General features: G+C 57.3%; 1 protein-coding gene across 1 annotated transcript in view; it reads right to left on the bottom strand.

Annotated features, from left to right (window-relative positions):
• COL22A1 (collagen type XXII alpha 1 chain) overlaps positions 1-17,777 on the bottom strand; it is a 244,538-nt gene that overhangs the window by 81,769 nt on the left and 144,992 nt on the right. The window contains exons 33-39 of the mRNA XM_021088863.2: positions 14,492-14,545; positions 14,156-14,209; positions 13,316-13,369; positions 11,595-11,648; positions 10,041-10,094; positions 7,185-7,289; positions 5,049-5,093 (exon numbers count right to left, since the gene is read on the bottom strand). Coding sequence (XP_020944522.1) covers positions 5,049-5,093; positions 7,185-7,289; positions 10,041-10,094; positions 11,595-11,648; positions 13,316-13,369; positions 14,156-14,209; positions 14,492-14,545 — 420 coding nt within the window. The remainder of the gene's footprint in view (positions 1-5,048; positions 5,094-7,184; positions 7,290-10,040; positions 10,095-11,594; positions 11,649-13,315; positions 13,370-14,155; positions 14,210-14,491; positions 14,546-17,777) is intronic.

The following is a 17,777-nucleotide window of genomic DNA, read 5'->3' as shown; positions in this document are numbered from 1 at the left end:
TGCCTTTAAAACCCTTGTCTGAGTCACGGGGGATTCAGGCCACCTGTTCTCCTTGCTTAGCCCTGCAACACACAATACGTTGCTTCATCACAACCCGGTGCCCGCAGACTGGCTCTGCTGTGTGTCAGGCGGGTGAACCCTGCCCCTCCAGGCAGGTGGAGGGTGGTTCTGTGACCGTGGATAAATCCCATAAACTCTTTGGTACCTTAAGACATTCATTAATTAGAAAGCAAATAGGAGTTCCCGTCGTGGCGCAGTGGTTAACGAATCCGACTAGGAACCATGAGGTTGCGGGTTCGATCTCTGCCCTTGCTCAGTGGGTTGACGATCTGGCGTTGCCGTGAGCTGTGGTGTAGGTTGCAGACGCGGCTCGGATCCCGCGTTGCTGTGGCTCTGGCATAGGCCGGTGGCTACAGCTCCGATTGGACCCCTAGCCTGGGAACCTCCATATGCCGCGGGAGCGGCCCAAGAAATAGCAACAACAACAACAACAAAAGACCAAAAAAAAAAAAAAAGAAAGCAAATAAACAAAACAAAACAAGAACATTCTACCAAATTCCCATGTATCAAAACAAGAACATTCTACCAAATTCCCATGTATCTTCTGCAGACTAATGTACAAGAGACCATATGACTTCAGACATTACAGGTAAATACATGATTATATTTTATCACCAGAATTAGACGATAGAAAATAAACTAAGCAGCCAAAATATCAGAAAAGTCTGTGTTGTTTTGCACCCCGGTTTCTCTTCAAAATAGTTAACACAGGTCTTTTTCCGATTATTTTCTCTTTTCACGCGGCTCCCCTTCTTCCCAAGGCTCTATTTTCATGCACATCACTCACCCCTCACTTCCTGGAGATAAACCTCACCACAGCTGAATGTGTATTCCTCCAGGCTACCTGTTCACACCTCTGCTTCTTGCATGAGCCATATTCCCCCTTGTTTTTCCCTCCAGGTTCTAAGCTTCCAAACACCTATCATCCACGAAGACTGAGCTGCCGAATCACCGCACTTGCGTAACCCCAGCTCTGCCGCCCTCCTCTCTGCCCTACGGAAGATAGTGGAGCATCTCTTCATTCCTCTTAACACACTGACCTCCCAGTTTGTCTGTCCGACCCTCTGACTTCTGTGTGTCTTAGAAGAAACCATCCTTTCATTCATGTATCCATGAACTCAGCCAATATCTGTAAGCACCTAAAATGAGTCAGAACCTACACAGGGTACAATGAATGTTTACCCACTTCTGCATCCTGCAACAGCCCTCCAGGAGCAAATTCCCGGATGCTGGAAGGAGTGCCTCTATCATTGCTCAAATTTTGTCAGGTTCTAAATTTTGCTTTTTACTGAAATCAACTTTTTGCCCAGGAGGGAGCATGATAAAAGACCTCTCCCAGCCCGGCCTGGAATCTGAGTCACTGATGGATTTCTGCCTCTGGGTAGGACAGCCAGGCCTGGCTCCATTCAGCTGTTTAAGGCCCATTGTGATGCTAACGGGCCCCCCAAACAACTACACAGCACAATCAGGGACTGAAATGTTTAGGAAAAAAGGAGAAAAAGGCCTCAAAGCTCTATCAAAACAAGAAGGCTCCTGAATGAGGAAAAAAAGGGCCCAGGAGCCCCTGTTACACTGACTAATATCTGTTTTGGCTGCAAGACATCCTGGGCCAGTTCAACAGTGCTCGGGGAGGAAACGTGTGAGGTCGTGGAAGAAAAAGGACTACTGAACAACTATGGGCCTTGAGAGCATGTATCCACAGGAGCCGTCTGGGGGGTTAGCTCCTTTACACAGAAAGAGAAAGAGTCTCAGAAAGAATAAGCCACCTGCCCTTGAGTCGTCTGTCTTGCAGGGAGTTGAGCTGGGATTCTAACCAAGTTCTGAATGGAGGCAAAGCCTGTTCATTTCCCCAGAAACAAGTGCCACCCAAGAGAAGGAAAGGCATCTTTCAGAGTCTTCCTGCTGAGGAGGTGCCAAGGAGAACCCCCCCAGAGTCCCCTCCCCAACCTCGGGGACAGCGCCGGGCACTCAGCCAGACACCCGTGGGCTCTGGGGCCCTCCCGTCCTCCTATTCTCTGAGTCCCAATTTACCTTCCCAGCGCCAGCTGGCTGTGGGAACCTTTAGTCTCAACCACATTCTACTTTACAAAAATATACAATATTAGCGCCAGCGGGTCATCTGCTTTCACATCTCACATTTTATTTATTTCTTAATGGTTTTCTTTTTAGGGCTGCACCTGTGGCATATGGAAGTTCCCAGGCTAGGGTTAGCATAGGAGCTACAGCTGCTGGCCTACACCACAGCCACAGCAACGCAGGATCCGGGGTGCATCTGTGACCTACACTACAGCTCACGGCAACGCCAGATCCTTTAACCCACTGATCGGGACCAGGGATCGAACCCAGACCCTCATGGATACTAGTTGGGTTCGTTACCGCTGAGCCACAACGGGAAACTCCACATCTCACATTTTAAATGGAAGGAGGTGTTTGACCAAAGGCACAGCATGACTTGCCATGGGTCCCATGGAGTTGAAACAAGCAGGTCAACTGGACCCCAGGCGAAGCCCTCTGCTCTGCTCACTGCCCTCTCTCAGCCTGCCCCTCTGCTCCTCCGTGTCACCCCCCCCTGCCACTTGGGCTTCCTCTCTCCAACCGCACGCCCACAGGGATGAGGGAGGTCTCGCTGGATCCCCACCTTCTTGCTGCAAACCCCAAAGCAGAGTCCACAGGGTGACCTAATGGTAAGAGTCACTAGCATTCACTGAGCTTGTACCTGTGACAAACATGAGGCTCGGCGACTCTTCTTACTTGCATTGTCTCATTTTCCCCCAAACTGCCTGGGCGACAGCGTTCACCACCCTCATGAGTAATTATCGCAGAGAAGGGCCACCTTCAGCCGTTTTTCGCTCTCCCATTCCCAACAGCCTTGCCTTCCTCTCTTCTAAGAGGCAATCAATTTCCTCCAGATCCCGAAGGTTCTCCTCTAGGGGAACCTGGGAGCACAGGACCCCTGCCAGTCAGACGCCGGGCTCATCGCATCCCCGGGGAACCTCAGACTCTCCTCCAGAGGCTGGGTCCTGCTCCTTTCCGCCCGCGCCCATTGCTCCAGGCATAAGGTTCTAATTTGCACAACCTCGATTTCAGGCTAAGTCCTTTCCAGTTTTATTTCTTCAGAGTCTAGGGAGCTGCCAAATATTTGCTCAGATCACTCAAAGAACCCTCTCATCGCCTTTTCCTTTGATCATGAGCAACAAAATCGCTATCAGAGGGATGCACGTTCGTCTGCGATGATCTCCATCAGTGCAAAGCTCGGAGAGTTTACAGAGTCACCGGCCTGAAGAGCAGAGAAAACCACGAAGCAAACACAGCGATTATTCCCGATGCCTCAAGTTCCGCATCCTGGATATTTTTGTAAACAAAAAGCCTTTACCGTACAATAAAAACAATGCACTCTGGTTAAGTGCTATGATCCCAAAGACACAGCTATAGAATAAAAGGGGGAGTAAAAAGAACGGGTATGGGGGCCTTGAAATAAAACTTCCAGTGAGAGCAGTGTATGTGGGTTCCCCAAGCTTTGCGTCTTAAATAAGAGATGGATGGTGATGTGACCTGGGAAAGTACTAGCGGCTCAGAAAGTGGGTCTGGGGACCAGAGGCAGAGTAAAAGAATTCTTAAAAATTTGTTTTCATAAACATATGCAAGTAGAGAAAATACGGTAATGATACAGTAACACATCTATTTATGTGATTTTGAATATACATATTAAGCTAAAGCAAGAAATAAACATGCTAAGGTCCATCGCTGACTACTTCCCCCACATTCTTAAGTTTGTGCACCTGAGCGGGTGGAATAATTTTCCGCCAGATGTGGGTGCATTTACCGGCCATGCTTTGCTCTGAACACACTCTCTTTCCGGCACCTGTGGTCTCCTCCCTGCAGAGAACGCCTTCCTCATTTTCCCCTTTTGGTGGCGACATGCACTTGAAAAATCAGGACAGACATCACCTCCTCCAAGAAGCCTTCAAGGTCAAACGAGGCTGTGTCGGAAGCCTCCTCTAAGCTCACCTGTGCCTCATCTTCCCTCTATCCTGGCATTTGTCTGCTTTAGCCTGCTTGGTTATCTGTTTCTACCCTGGCCCCTGAGCTGTTATTAGAGGCCTGGGAACACGTAACACCCATCCCTGCCACCCAGAGCCCACCTCCAGATCTGACACATGGCAGAAGCTCAGTGGATATGCAATGAAAGAGATAATAAGAGCTCTGATGCATAAATGACTCAATGAGTGACCAATGCCAGGTAAGGACAACTTCCAGAAAATGTCCCTAATCATTCAGGGAAGTTCTCTTTAGAAGACACTCCCTAGTGGGAAAGTCGTCTTCTCTGAGTTGGGGTTGCAAGTGAACTGAAGAAGAGACACCTGCTATTTGCCCCGAGTCTCCTTTGCCTCCTGGGTGCTCGGCTGGATGACGCTGTTCCCTCCCCTGTGGTGTCAGCAGGTTGGTGGACACGAATCACCACCCCCAGGCCTGGCCTGTGGAATTTTCCCACGAACTCCCACACCACCTCTCCTCTCGTTTCCCACTGCGGACGGAGGCTCTGGTAGGAGACACTGAAGCCCTGGAGGATGGGACAGTCACTGGACTGGCCGAACATGGGTCCCTGAATGGCTGTGTGGATCCAAACTCCCTGCCCACCACCGCTCCCACCGGCCTTCATGTGAACAGAAGTGAGCTTTCACTGTGCTGATCATCTCAGATTCGGGGATCCTTTGTTTCCCGATTAAGCTAAAGTACAAGACTAGATCTCTCCCTGTGCTGGTTGAAAGCATCTTTTGCAACTTGATTTAACTGCAGATACTTTTTAAGCAACCACTGCATGGCAGCTCCTTCGACTCGCAGTTCAGAGTCACAGAGCCTCTAATTAGGTGGAAAGTGACGAACACGGAAGTGAACAGAAATGACCGGAGATGCTTATAATTAAATTCTGCACGGTTCCCTTCTGAGTGCAACCCATGGCACCCACAGTTTGCCAGATAAGTACTCACCTTGGTTCCCAGAGGTCCAGGTGGTCCTGGTGGTCCCCGAAGTCCCTGGGGAATTGAATGGTGCAAAGACATTACGGGTCCGGGAGTGAGTATCTACCCACCCGCCATGGGCCAAGCTGTGTGCCCTCGATGATGTGGGGGCCCAAGGACAGACGGGACCCCCCCGTCATCGCCTGTCTTGTATCAAAGAAAACCACCTGGCTTGAGAAGTAAGATCCTGGGGTGTGAATTCTGAACCTGCCACTTGCCATTTCTGCGTGACCTTGAGCAAACCCCCCTGTCTCTCGTAGTAGTTTGCTTTGAAAGCCACTTATTTTGTGGGCTCCCTCACGCAAGGGCAAGGCCAGGTTTCAGGTTTCAATGCAGGGCTCCTCAGATTACAAAACCTGACCTCCTTCTTGTTTACCTGCTTGGAAGACCTGAGGGCGCCAAGGAGGAAGAGCTTCAGTTTCAGGCTGACGGCTCTGATGCAGCACGCGTTAAAAATCACTGCCTCCTTTTGGCAGTGTTGGCTGAAAGAGCCAGAGTGAAGGGGGCGGGAGGTCCAGGCCCTTGTGTGTTAATGGTCAAGCTCTCCCACTCCCTTTGGCAAGGGAGTCTCCTCTCTGAGCCTCGCATTCCTCGTCTCTAAAACAGGGTTCATGATGCCCTCGACATTTGCATCCCCCCAAAGTCACATGTTCAATCCTAATGCCCGTTGTGATGGTATTAAGAAGTGGGGCCTTTGGGGTGATGCAGTTATGGGGTGGTGCCCTCATAAATGGATTAGTGCCCTTATAATAAAGGTTCGAGACCCCTGCCCCTTCCACTCTGTGCGCACACAGCAGGAAGTCAGCAACCTGTGACCCCCAAGCAGGCTCTCGCCAGAATCCAAGCAGCTGATACCCTGACCCTGGATGTTCAGTGGCCAGTTTACGGCTTTTTGTTGGAGGAGCCCAAAGAGACTAAAACAACTTCTCACTTCTCAGAGCAGACGCGAGGGTGCAGCCTAAGGGCTTAGTGCCTGGGACACAGACAATGCCACATCAGCTGAGGGCCATACACTAAGGGTTTATGCGAATCGTGTCATCCGATCCTTGGGAGGTGGGCGCTGTGATCATTCATATTTTAGGACGGAAGGAAATTCGCATCTAGGATTAAAGATTAAGGATGCAGGCACAGAGAGTTTAAGTCATTTTCCCAAGGCCACACAGGCAGTGAGTTGTTCTGACTCAAACCAGGTCTCCCTGCCCCTCTCCACGAGGTTGTGAGCTTTGCGAACGGGAACGCCACCTCCTCACTGTCCTCAGGGTCTAGGACAGAACCTGGCCCAGCGTGGCCCCGGGAAACCCAGAGCTTCACTATCGGCCCCGACTCTTCCCTCCTTCCTGTGAGAGGCTTCCACACGCCTGCCCACTGCCAATAGGCTTGTAAGACCGCCCGTGGCAGTGGTGGGGGGGGGATAGACACGCCGCCCCCCTGACGCTGGGCTTGGCCACGTGACTTGCTTTAGCCGATGGCGTTTGGACAGGATGAACGCCACGTGCCCGGGAAGGCGTTAAGAGTCAGGAGAGTCTCTGCTGCGAGAATGCCGTGTCTCAATCAGGGCCTTCTCCTTCAGCTCAGGGCTCAGAATTAGGACACAAGCGGGGGCAGGACCGTAGCTGTCGACTCACAAATGTCAACAAGGAACCCACGACACAAGGGCATTTTGCTAAGGGGAAGGTGCTGAGATTTGGGGGTTCTTTGTTACCGCAGCAAAATTTACTAGTAGAGCTCGCTTTGTGTCCAGGACACACTAAAAAGTGTGCAAATTCCAATGGACATAGCCTCCTGCATTTGCACACACAGCCTGTCTGTCTGGAACACCATCTCTTTTTGCCTAAAAGATAATTTCTTCCAATTTCTAACCCATCTCTGTGTCCCCAGCGTCCAGCCCAGAGCCTGACACACACCCGCAGTCCACACAGGACCCTGTGCTGCGCTGGCCGGAAGTGGACTGGAACCAGCTGTTCCTGCCACACTTCTCCCAGCCGACCTGCTTTCATGGGCTATGACTCAGTTTCTGCAAAGTGTGACCAGTGAGCCTTTTTATCTTCCTTTTCTAACACCAGACTGGTCATCACGAGCACAGAGACCGCTGGACCCGACACGTACCGGCTCTCCGTCCTTCCCTTTTCCGGGGGGGCCCGGGAGCCCAGGAGCACCAGGATCACCCCTGGGGCCAGCCGGCCCTGGAATCCCATCTTCTCCCACTGCTCCCTGCAAAGAAAAGTAGTTTCAGGCTCAACGACACGCAGAGAGTAGGCGTTTCAGTGGCGGCACCAACCTGGCGGGGCTGGTACGCTTCCTGGCGATGTCATTTCAGAAAGTCCCCCCCCCCGTCTTCTGAGGGTGCAGAATGGTGGACTGTGTAGCGTGTGTCCCCAGGATTCAGATGCCCAAGCCCTAACCCCAGCGCCTCGGTTTGGAAAGAGCGTCTCCGCAGATGTAATCAGCTAAGCTGCGGTCCTCCGGAGAGGCACGGCCCCTAATCCCACGTGAACCGGTGTCGTGAGGAGGGGACATGCGGACACGGACCCGCGTAGAGGGCAGTCAGTGGGAAGACACAGGGAGAGGACAGCCAGCAGTCACCGAGGAGCGGCTGGAAAGGCCCTGCCCTCGCAGCCCCGGGGAAGCAACCCTGGGACACCTTGATTTGGGCCTTCCGGACCCGGGGAGAGTGGGGAGACGGCAAATTTCCGTAGCTTAAAGCACCGGGTTTCTGATACTGTTACCGTGGCCTCAGCAAACATCACAGCGCGGAACATGCGCACGGGAAGCCGTTAGCGGCTCTCTAATCCACCTGCTACCCATCGCAGGACCCCACCTGGTGCGCCTCTGACAGGCAGTCCCCCCCCCCCACCCCGTGTCTGCTTGGACTCCTCTGAGAGCAGCGAGCTCACCCCCTCCCCAGGCTGTTCACCCCTTTCCTGGGCGGTTCCCTTACACAGTGTGTTTTTATAATCAGCCAGGACAACCCTCTCTGAAACCTTCCAGACGTTTGATGATCAAACTCGGGGCTCTGAGTACGAAATCCAATCCCTCGTCACACTACAGGCCTTTGGTGATTCACACACACAGGGCTTGGGGCTCCAATGTGGAGCGAGAGGAGGGAGGGAGAGGGAGGGAGAACCAGGATCCGGTGAGGGAGGGAGCTGGGCCTGGCGTCTGCTCGTCCTGTCTGACCACAAAGCCAGGAGCACCCCCCGTCCCCCGCCCCCCCAGCCTGGATCTGGAACCCCGGGGGGGAACCTGTGAGCCACGAGAACTCCCTTTCTGGGGTGGGGCTCCCTTGGGCCAAAGCTGCAACGTGACATTCCTGATGTGGGGGTGACATGAGGCACAGGGTCCCAAGAAGGGGTAAAGCGAGGGATGGAGCGGACCTCTCGTTAAGCCCAAGACCAGCTTCCCCGAGCATCCGGCCAGCCACCGGACAGTGGTAGAGAAAAGGCATGTTCTGCCCTCCAGGCTCTTTCTGACTTTAGGATCACCAGCGGGAAGCCCCCCTCAGTGTGCAGCCCTGGGTCCCGGACCTCAGCCTGGGCTTCCGCTCGGCCAAGGAGAGGTGTTTGGCGCCCTCTAGTGGCAGAAGGAGCCAACGACGCACTGATGTTCCCATCCCTGCCCACTTGGTCCTGGAAAACCTCTTCTAACCCCCTTCCAAGCTCCTTCTAAATTGTCAGGGCTCTGTTATGTCCCAGAATAGAGCCCAATCCCTCATCCACGGCATAATCAAGGCACACAGATGGGCCAGGTTGCTTTTCCCTCGCTTAACCTGGGTGCTCTACTCTTCGTTCTGCAGACTTAAGGGAGGGCACCTTTAAAAACAAATGAAGTTTCTTCGTGGTGCAGCAAGTTAAGGATCCAGCGTTTCCACTGCAGTGGCTAGGGCTGTTGTGGCACGGGTTCAATTCCTGACCCAGGAACTTCCACATGCTGTGGGCACAGCCGGAAAAAAAGGCCACAGCCTTCCCACTAAAATGTGAAACCATGAAAATATACATCTATTCTTGTTACACGTAGCCAAAATAGAAAGGATAAAACAAATGATCCCTCCTTTGAAAGGCTCTGGGTGAGGTGGACTTGAAGACATCTGCATTAGAAGAGGCTTAGACCCTGGAGTGCGGGGAGGGGCCTCTGTGGATGCTGCCTCGGGAGTTGGGGGGACACAGAGACACCAGTCCCTGGACATGAAGCCTCACGTGGGGAGCTGGGGACAGTGAAACACGGCCACCCCCGGCACCTACTCTCTGCCGAGACCCCCGACAGGCCAGCACTTCAGCTCGGCCTCGGCACCTGCGCTGGCCCCACTTCACAGATGAGGACATTCAGGTGAGCCTGAGCTCCAGGCTTCTCAACCTTGGCCCTGACCCTCAGGGGACGGGAGGACACTGTGCGGAGAAGGGGAGTGGCCCTCTGACTGTGAGATGCGTAGCAGAATCCCTGCTCTCCACCCACTAGATGCCAGCGCAAGAGAAGTCAGGGCACACGTCAGAGACACTGCCCGAAATGCAGAGCAGGACATGCCACGTGGGATTTCGAAGGCCGTGGAGGCTTCTCCTCTGCCCCGGGGTGTGGGCACTTTGGAGCAGACACCATGTCCCTCTTTTGCCCAACAAAGCCAGCTCTCTCTCTTCGCTCGGGGAGGCCTGTGCACACAGTGGTGTGGGAGGCCGAAGTCGGTGCCCTGAACTGAGAGGAAGCGGGACTTGGGGTCAGACGGACCTCGCCCTGTGGCTCACTAACTAAGGGACGCAGGACAACGGAGCTCATCTCCCAGAGCCTCACCTCCGCCTCTGCTGAGTGGGGACCCCCGACTCAGGGTCCATCATGAGGCTTAAAGGGGATGGTGCAGGGCCCTCCTCCTGCTCGGGAAGCCCTTCCGACTCCTGGTCTGAGCAGAGCGGATCCTCCCTCCCCGCTTCTAAGGCGCTAAGAGCAGCCGCTGTGGGCAGGGATCACCTGTCTTACCTTCTCCCCACGTTCCCCGTCTTTCCCAGGGGGGCCTCTGGTGCCTGGGGGGCCCTGAGGAAAGAAAGGTTATTGACGAGGTGAAGTTCAAGATCGCCCAGAGAAGGACAATCAGGCCCCCTTGGAGTGGATGACCACAGCTCTGCCCCCATGATCCCCCACCAGGATTAGATTCCTTGCCGCTGTCCCCCGCACCGTGCCTGCCACAGCAGTCCCTCCCCTGGTCTGCACGGAGCCTCGCAGGGCAGAGCTCTAAGCACGCCCTGCCCGCCTTGGGCTCCAGGGCTCAGCAGGCAGGCGGGGCCTGGCTCAGAGGGGAAGCCGGGGAGGGCGAGGCAGAGCCAGGAGCACAGCCTCGGGAGTCAGGGATCTGCTCCGCCCTTGTCTTCTGAATCCCGCAGAGGCTGACTTTCTGAGACAAGGCTCAGGAGCAAGGGTTCCACAGATGCTCCAGCGGGGAAGTGAGACAGGACAGGCAGGTGTGACACGGTCGTGTAACTGGACCTCAGTCCTGCTGGGGGCTCTGGGGGCCCATGTGGGAAACCCACGCAGAGCGGCTCCGTGAGGAGACATTTATAACGCACCACTCAGGGCTACCTCTGCTGCGGCTGGTGCAACTGGCCCTGTGGCTGGACAGCAGGTCTCTAAAAGCCAGAGAAGACCCTCAGGCAAAGCAACGCAGGGCTGGCTGCTGGAAGCGTGCGGCTCACACTGCAGCGGGGAGCGGCCGTGGTGCCGGCGATGTTCCAGGAAGCAGTAGCCACGGCCACCACTAGACACGACTCCGTCTCCCTGTGCCTCAGCTCCCTCCCGAGTAAAACGGGGGCCACCTCCCAGCCTCGTGAGGATACAACGAATGAGCATGTGCAAAGCACTGAGAACAGTGTCCGGCACGCGCACACGCACACGCACACACACCCCACCCACTATTCGTCCTCTAAACCGCTGTGATTATGAACCGAACTGATTTCTATGTACTGTAGGAGCACAGTCGTCAGCTGCCCTTGACAAGACGCCATGGAGTGTTTCACTGCACACGCTGACACCGAAATCCACGTCTAGGGTGGACCTTAGAGCTGCTCCACGAGCAGACCCCGTCTCCGCACGGCCAGCACCGCGGGGCGTGGCGGGTGAAGCAGCACAGCCCACTCTGTTTTGAAGATGGAACAGCTGAGGCTTCCAGGAGCCCCTGGCAGAGGCCCGACGGCCGGTTAGGGGCAGAGCTGTGGCCAGAACCCAGGAATCCCCAGCCGTCAGGGCTTCTTCAAGTTCACCTTGTTTCTTCCAAGGCAAACTCTGATGCCAATGCCAACGGCAAGGACAATTACAGGCTCCTGCAGGGTCAGCCTCGTTTAACCCTTGGACGTCTCAGGAGTTAGCTAGAGCCTCAGGCTGGTCACTTTCCAGGTGACTTTGCTGGGACACCAAGTTCTCCATCTGCCAAGTGGGAGTGAGGGTACCTGGCCCCTGAGTTTCGCGGAGGACAAGCGAGCTAGCTCGGGGGATGGGCAGCCAGGGGTGGGGTCCCTGCCTCTCTCCCACCCCATGACTCACCGCACTGCCTGGGGGGCCACTGGGGCCGGGGGAGCCGACGGGGCCAGGAGCACCCTGTTCAGAGATAGAGGGAGGTTAGAAAGGCTCAAGGTGTTGACTGTACGTAGATAACCCGACTCTCTCCAAACCTGCCTCCCACTCGACGCTCCCTGATTTGCCGGGAATGTTCCTAACCTTGAACTCCCCACACGGAGAAGACGGACCTCCTGTTGGGGTGCTGTGGCCCCCCAACCAGCCAGTCCCCATAGGAGTGGAACCCGGCACAGGGGAGGGAGAGAGGACTCTAGAACGTTCCTTAAGACCTCGGCACGGAGCACGGGGCATGGGGGGAGGGCGGAGGCGGAGTGTGAGCTGCGGGTGGGCAGAGGGGAGGGAGGCCAGGTCCCACCACACACGTGCCCACGTGAGGCTGGGCCTCTGTCCTCGGGGCACTGGGAAGGGCACGCGGAAAATGGAAGACACGGCTCCGACCTGAGCTGTGGAGAAGAAGGCTGTGGAATATACCGAAGGTTGACTGCAAGGGCACAGGAAGCTCTAGAGACAAGGGGGAGGACCGGGCGAGGCAGCCGTGGCTGGGCGGGAAGGGGCTCTCCTGAAGGAAGCGCCAGGAGGAAGGGCCAGGGCTCAGGGACCAGCTGCTGGGGGGGGCCAAGGAGGAGTTTGGGTGATCAGACGTCTGAGGATGCCGATGCTGCTCTCGGAGGAGGGGCCCCAGGGAGGGAAGGCGTGTGTGTGTGTGTGTGTGTGTGTGTGTGTGTGCGCGCGCGTGTGTGTGTCTGTTGGATTTAACTGGCAAATCAGGCCATGTTTTCTGGAGAAAGTGGATTTGAACACTGACGGCTGGACAACGAGTCCATGAAAGGAGATGCAGTGAGAACACCAGGGAGGTGGGGCCTCCTCTCGCCCCTTCCCTGCCCCCGCCTGCACTCGGCTCCCGTACCCCACCCCTGGGGCTGTGCTCCGTCCAGGCCCCCCGACAGGCCACGAGGGACTTGCCAGATGCTCCTTTCTCTGTGGTGTCCACACTGCTCACTGGCTGCAGCTAACCCCATTCCCACTCGGCCACGTGCACCACCACATGAGCACACGGCAGCGGGTACGCAGGGCCTGGGGTCCTGTCTGCCTGCCGTTGCTGCTGCTGCTCTACTGTCCCGGCAGGAGCCGGCCGCGTCCTGCCTCCCGCCAGCTGCACGGAGTGGCCTGGCTCTGCAGCTCTGCACCACGAGGCAGGGTGCCAGGCAGAACCTGGGGGTGCAAGTGTCAACCCCCCACTCCCACCCCGGCCCCAGGCGCTGGGCCCCAGGAGAGCGAAGCAGGAGCAGCGTGTGTGTGAAGGCCGCGTGTCCTCCTGGATGAGCTGCATTAGGGGTTCATGTGTGTTTGTGCATCACAGTATGTGAACATGGATGTATCTGTGGGCACGCTCCTCGGAGTGACAAACTTATCTATGAGTGTGTGTGTGTGTGTGTGTGTGTGTGTGTGTGTGTAAGGGGATCCCTTTCATGGGCTGGCACCTGGACAAAGCCTGAAAGTGCTGGGAACCTGGCGGAGGCCAGCAGATCGCTGGTCCTTGCTGCTCGGGAGGCGCGGACCCGGGGCCAGCCTCCCCGCATACTGCCCCCCGCCCCCACCCCACCGTGTGGCCTGCGCTCTCCCGGACCCCTCCCCAGTCAGCCGAGCTGGGAGCCCGGACTCCCGCATGTGGGCCCGGGGGGACTCACGGGAGTCCCAGCTGCTCCGGGCGTCCCCTGTGCGCCTTCCTGTCCCTTGGCACCCTGCACGGGGAACAAAACGCAGGTGAGACATCCCAGACGACGCTGCCCCGGCCCCAGCAGGGGCCTGGGGCCCCTTCCTCATCAGAGCCAGCTGACCCAAACCGAAAGGACGGGGAGCAGGGCCCAAGGGTGCAGAAGCCACAGCTTCTGGCTGTCGTGCTCTTCTCCACCACCCCGGGACTCAGGCCTCAGCCCCCAGCCCATCTCCTGATGGAAAGGAGGCTTGGAGCCACGGCCGGCCAGGTGCGCACAGCCAGCCAGGGCCCGGGGATCCGAGCTCACACAGGCCACTCCCACGGGACCGCTTAGAGCGCACCAGCAACTGCCCTACAAAGAGGCAGCGAAGAGGCCAAAACAGAAAAATGTGACCGAAACGCCAACACACGCTAGGTGTTATTTAAACCCGAGTTGGAGTTGCTGAGGGGCTGGGAGGAGGAGGGGATTTCCTGCGTCGGAAAAGCTGCAGGGCGCCAGGACCCCTGGGTCCTGAGCTCTGCCAGCCAGATGGCGCAGAGCAGGGAACTCAGCTCGCCTAAACTGACCCTTCAGCGCCAGGTAACGACATCCTGGGGTCCTGAGGGGGGCTGCGTTTTGGGGTGCTTTGGTGCTTTGTGAGATGCCCTCTGCCCCAAGGGACTGGACCCACAGAGTCCAGGCAGCATCATCGGTGGCAGCGCCCCCAGGTGGATACTCCTGGAATGGCAGGTGAGAGGGGCCAGCGCGGGAAGCAGGGACTGGGGGGATTTCCGGTCTAGGCGCCCACAGGGGGACAGAAGGTTCTCTTACCGGTGGTCCAGTGGGTCCCTGAGGCCCCACCGCTCCAGGATGACCCTGTGATCCCTGCAATGAAACCACCTGTCAATGGACTAGGTCATACCTTTGCTCAGGGCGGATGGGGGTGGCGTGGACACGTGCACCAGGACAATTTGAGACCCACGGAGGGGCTTCCTTGGACCCCTGAGGGAGGAGGATGGGGCTGCATTCGGTTCCGTGGGGCTCCTGTGTGTGGTTTGGACCTGTAGCCGCTCAGCCCTTCAATGTCCCGTCTCAGGGTGACCAGCCGCAGGGCGAGGGGCGTGGGGCGTGGGGCAGGGGCGGGGGCGCAGAGCCCAGGGCACTCACCGGGTCCCCAGGCGCGCCCGGATCGCCCTTCTCTCCTTTGGGCCCGCGCTCCCCCTGTCGGTGGAGAAGCACACAGTCAGCGGACGGCTCACCCTCAGGTCGCACTGGCCTCTCGGTCCTGCTCAGGCCACCGCCTCCAGCCAGCTCCCCGCTTTCTCAGACCTCGGAGACCCTGCCCCAGAGGCTCTTCCTGGCCTCTGCCCAGCTCATCATGGACCCCCCAGTTAGTGTCTGCCCAGCCGGGAGGGCGGCCCGGGGTCCTCACTGTCTCTGCAGCATCTGTCGAGTGGAATCTGCAGTCTACCTCGGAGAGCTGGGGCCGGATTAAATGAGACTGTTCTTGCGGAGTGCTTCCCGCTGCCCACACAGAGGAGGTTTTCAGCAGATGCAAGCTCATTCCTTCTAGAATCTCTGTCTCCCACTAGCTCACAAGAGCACACTGGCTCCATTCACCAAACAACAATATTCTCATCTCTAGAAAATGTCTCACGGTGGGGGTTCGCAAAATTCTTTTGTCTGGTCTTCAAGTCATAAAAAAGAAGCCACAGACCAAAATAGAATACTCTGGAGTTCCCGTCGTGACTCAGCAAAAACGAATCTAATATCCATGAGGACGAAGGTTCAAACCCTGGCCTCGCTCAGTGGGCTAAGGATCTGGTGTTGCCGTGAGCGGTGGTGTAGGTCGCCCACGAGGCTTGGATCTGGTGTTGCTGTGGCTGTGGTGTAGGCCGGTGGCTGCAACTCTGATTTGACCCCTAGTCCGGGAGCCTCCACGTGCCACGGGTGTGGCCCTAAAAAGACAAAAATAAAAGTAATAATACGCTTTCCTCCTCTTCACCCCTCACCATCAGCACTTTCTTTTCCTGATGCATTTGTCAAAATGAAACTTGAGAAAATAAAATGGATCACTATTTCGATGGACAGTGTAAAAAAAAGACAAAGGGGCTTGTGGGGGGGGGAGGAGTAGGATTTGGATGACACACAGGGAAGGAGTCTGCCCCGCTTTCTGCCAGCTTGGGGGGGGGGGCTGGGGGGCGGGGGACAGGCTTGGACCCTAGGAGGGATCCCAGGGACTTAGAGCAAGATGCTCAAGCCATCCGTACCCAGAGCCTGAGAGCCAGGAGGCAGGGCCCTTGCTGCAGGGGCAGAGCAGCTGCCCATCACAGCTGGGCTGACGCCTGAGTGCACCTTCTCCTCCCACGGCCCCCACCAGCGATGCCAGCAAGCCCAGTCCCCTCTCTGGACTCAGCAAATGCAGGGCATCAGCTGGGTCCAGGAATTCTTGGCAGGCTTCGGGGGTGGAGCCAGGCTGCCTTCCCAAGGCAGCTGCTTCTACACCAGCCCCAGTTCCAAAGACCCGCTGAAGCCCTCAGCTGCAACTTCTCCACGCCTGGCCCGGCCCGCCCTCCCTCAGCTGAGGAAGGGGCTTCCTCTCCTCTCTGGCGTCTCCAGACCCACACACCCTCTAACAGCCCTGCTCCCTTCTCCACAAACTGAAATCCCCACGCCCCCTCCAGGCCTCCCCCTTGCGGTCCCCAATGTCCCTGGAGGCAGGGGGAGTTGAAGGAGTCAGGGCTTTTCTTCCAGCCCCCCTCCCCCTTTCTCTTCCTCTTCTTAATCATGCCGCCGTGACCCCCCCATCACCCGGTTCCCCCCAGCCCTGTGCACAGAGACTCAAAGGCACACGGCTGAGGAGCAGAGGGAGCCGTGAAGGGGGGGGGACATCTTTCAAAACCATCAATACAAGCACGGTTACCCCGGCAACGAGGCAGCCCCAGAGGGATTCATGCAATAATCCGCAATGACTTTTTTTTTCATGGACACAATTTCCTTGCTTTGCATCCAAAAGTGGCTTCCTGGTTTCTGCACAGCTCAGACCCTGCAGGAAGCTGTCACACGGGGGCTCAAAGGGGCAGTCAGGCAGACCCCCAGCCCCTCCGTCCCTTCCCACGGGAACGCCCTGGAGATGGTGGCTGTGGAGCAGTTCCTTTAAGGAGGAGCAGCCTCGCCTCACCCCAGAGGGACTCAGGGTGGGCACAAGGGAGGGAGACCCGGAGAGCGAGGGTGAGGGCGGGCAGGGGGCATCTTGCAGGTGGGTGTGGTCCTGGAAGAGGGAGGCGGTGGGGTAGCAGGATGGAGCAGGCGCCCCCTGCGGGGCGAGTCTGGAACCTCAGCAGCAGCGGCCGACAGCGGCTCCCTGGGGACCTAAGGCCACTGACAACTGGGCCTCCACTGCGAACCCCTGGAAGGCCCTTCGCAAGGGGCTTGGCTGCGGAGCCACGGGCCATCGCCTGTGAAACGGATGGTCGGAGCGACACCTGTGCCGCGCCTGAGTGTCCGATGTGCCTTGCCCTGCCCGCCGGAGCCCTGCCTTTGAGAGAGGAGCGGCCGCGGCCTGCTCTGCCCCCAGGCATCTCCCAACACCCCTCCTGCAGCCCCGCTGCCCAGGAACGGCCCCTCCGGCCCCACGTCCTCCCCGCGCCTCCTGCAAAGCAGCTCAAAATGCTCCTCTCCCCACAAGGGGTTCAGCACCTGCTCAACCTCTCTTTCCACTCTGTTCTCTTCCCTCATGCACAGGATGCTCTGAGCCATTACAGTTGTCTCTGCTTAACAGCGGAGCGAGGCGGCCGACTGTCCACACGGGCCTCTCGGCAGCGCTGCCTGCCACGGGCCGGGTCCTGACCACGGAGAACCGCGTCCCCCAGAGGAAGCCCAGGAGGCGCCGCTGGCCTCAGGCCGCGTCGGCACCAGAAACCCCGAGCCCGCTTTCACAGCAACCACGCGTGAGAAGAGGAGGGAAGGGTCCCGGGGCTGCGGCCAGGGCGAGCCTCCTTCTCTGTGTTTTCATCTCTACAAGAACCCATAAGCTCCCCTCCATCGGCCACACCCCAAGCAGGCTCGGTCCCCCTTGTCCTCTGAACAGCCCCTCTTACTATGTGGGGGGCTGTGCCCCCAGTATATGGAAGTTCCCGGGCCAGGGGTTAAATCCAAGCTGCAGCTGCGACCCTAGCCACTGGAGAGACAAGGCTGGCTCCTTAACCCACACGCCACAGCGGGAACTCCTGAACAGTGCCTCTTAGTCCTGTCCCCTCGAGGCACTCCAGGCCTCATCCCCTCACCGCGGACACCCACGGTAACTGCCTGCCCTGCTCTTTCATCTTCTGCCAGCTCACGTGACTGTCCTTACAGCCACCAGCCACTCTGTGCAGTGAGGAGGTGACTTTACCCAAAGAGAGGGCTGGCCTTCAACCTGGGCCACTGGAGGCACCCTCCAGCCCCCGGGAAT

Source organism: Sus scrofa, chromosome 4 (genome assembly GCF_054392235.1).
Source record: "Sus scrofa isolate SSC_HxYL_T2T_F1_AM1 chromosome 4, Sscrofa_HxYL_maternal_Yorkshire_Landrace_v2.0, whole genome shotgun sequence".
Lineage (NCBI taxonomy): Eukaryota > Metazoa > Chordata > Mammalia > Artiodactyla > Suidae > Sus > Sus scrofa.
The sequence above is the reverse complement of the archived record's forward strand: the minus strand, read 5'-3'. Positions and strand labels throughout refer to the sequence as shown.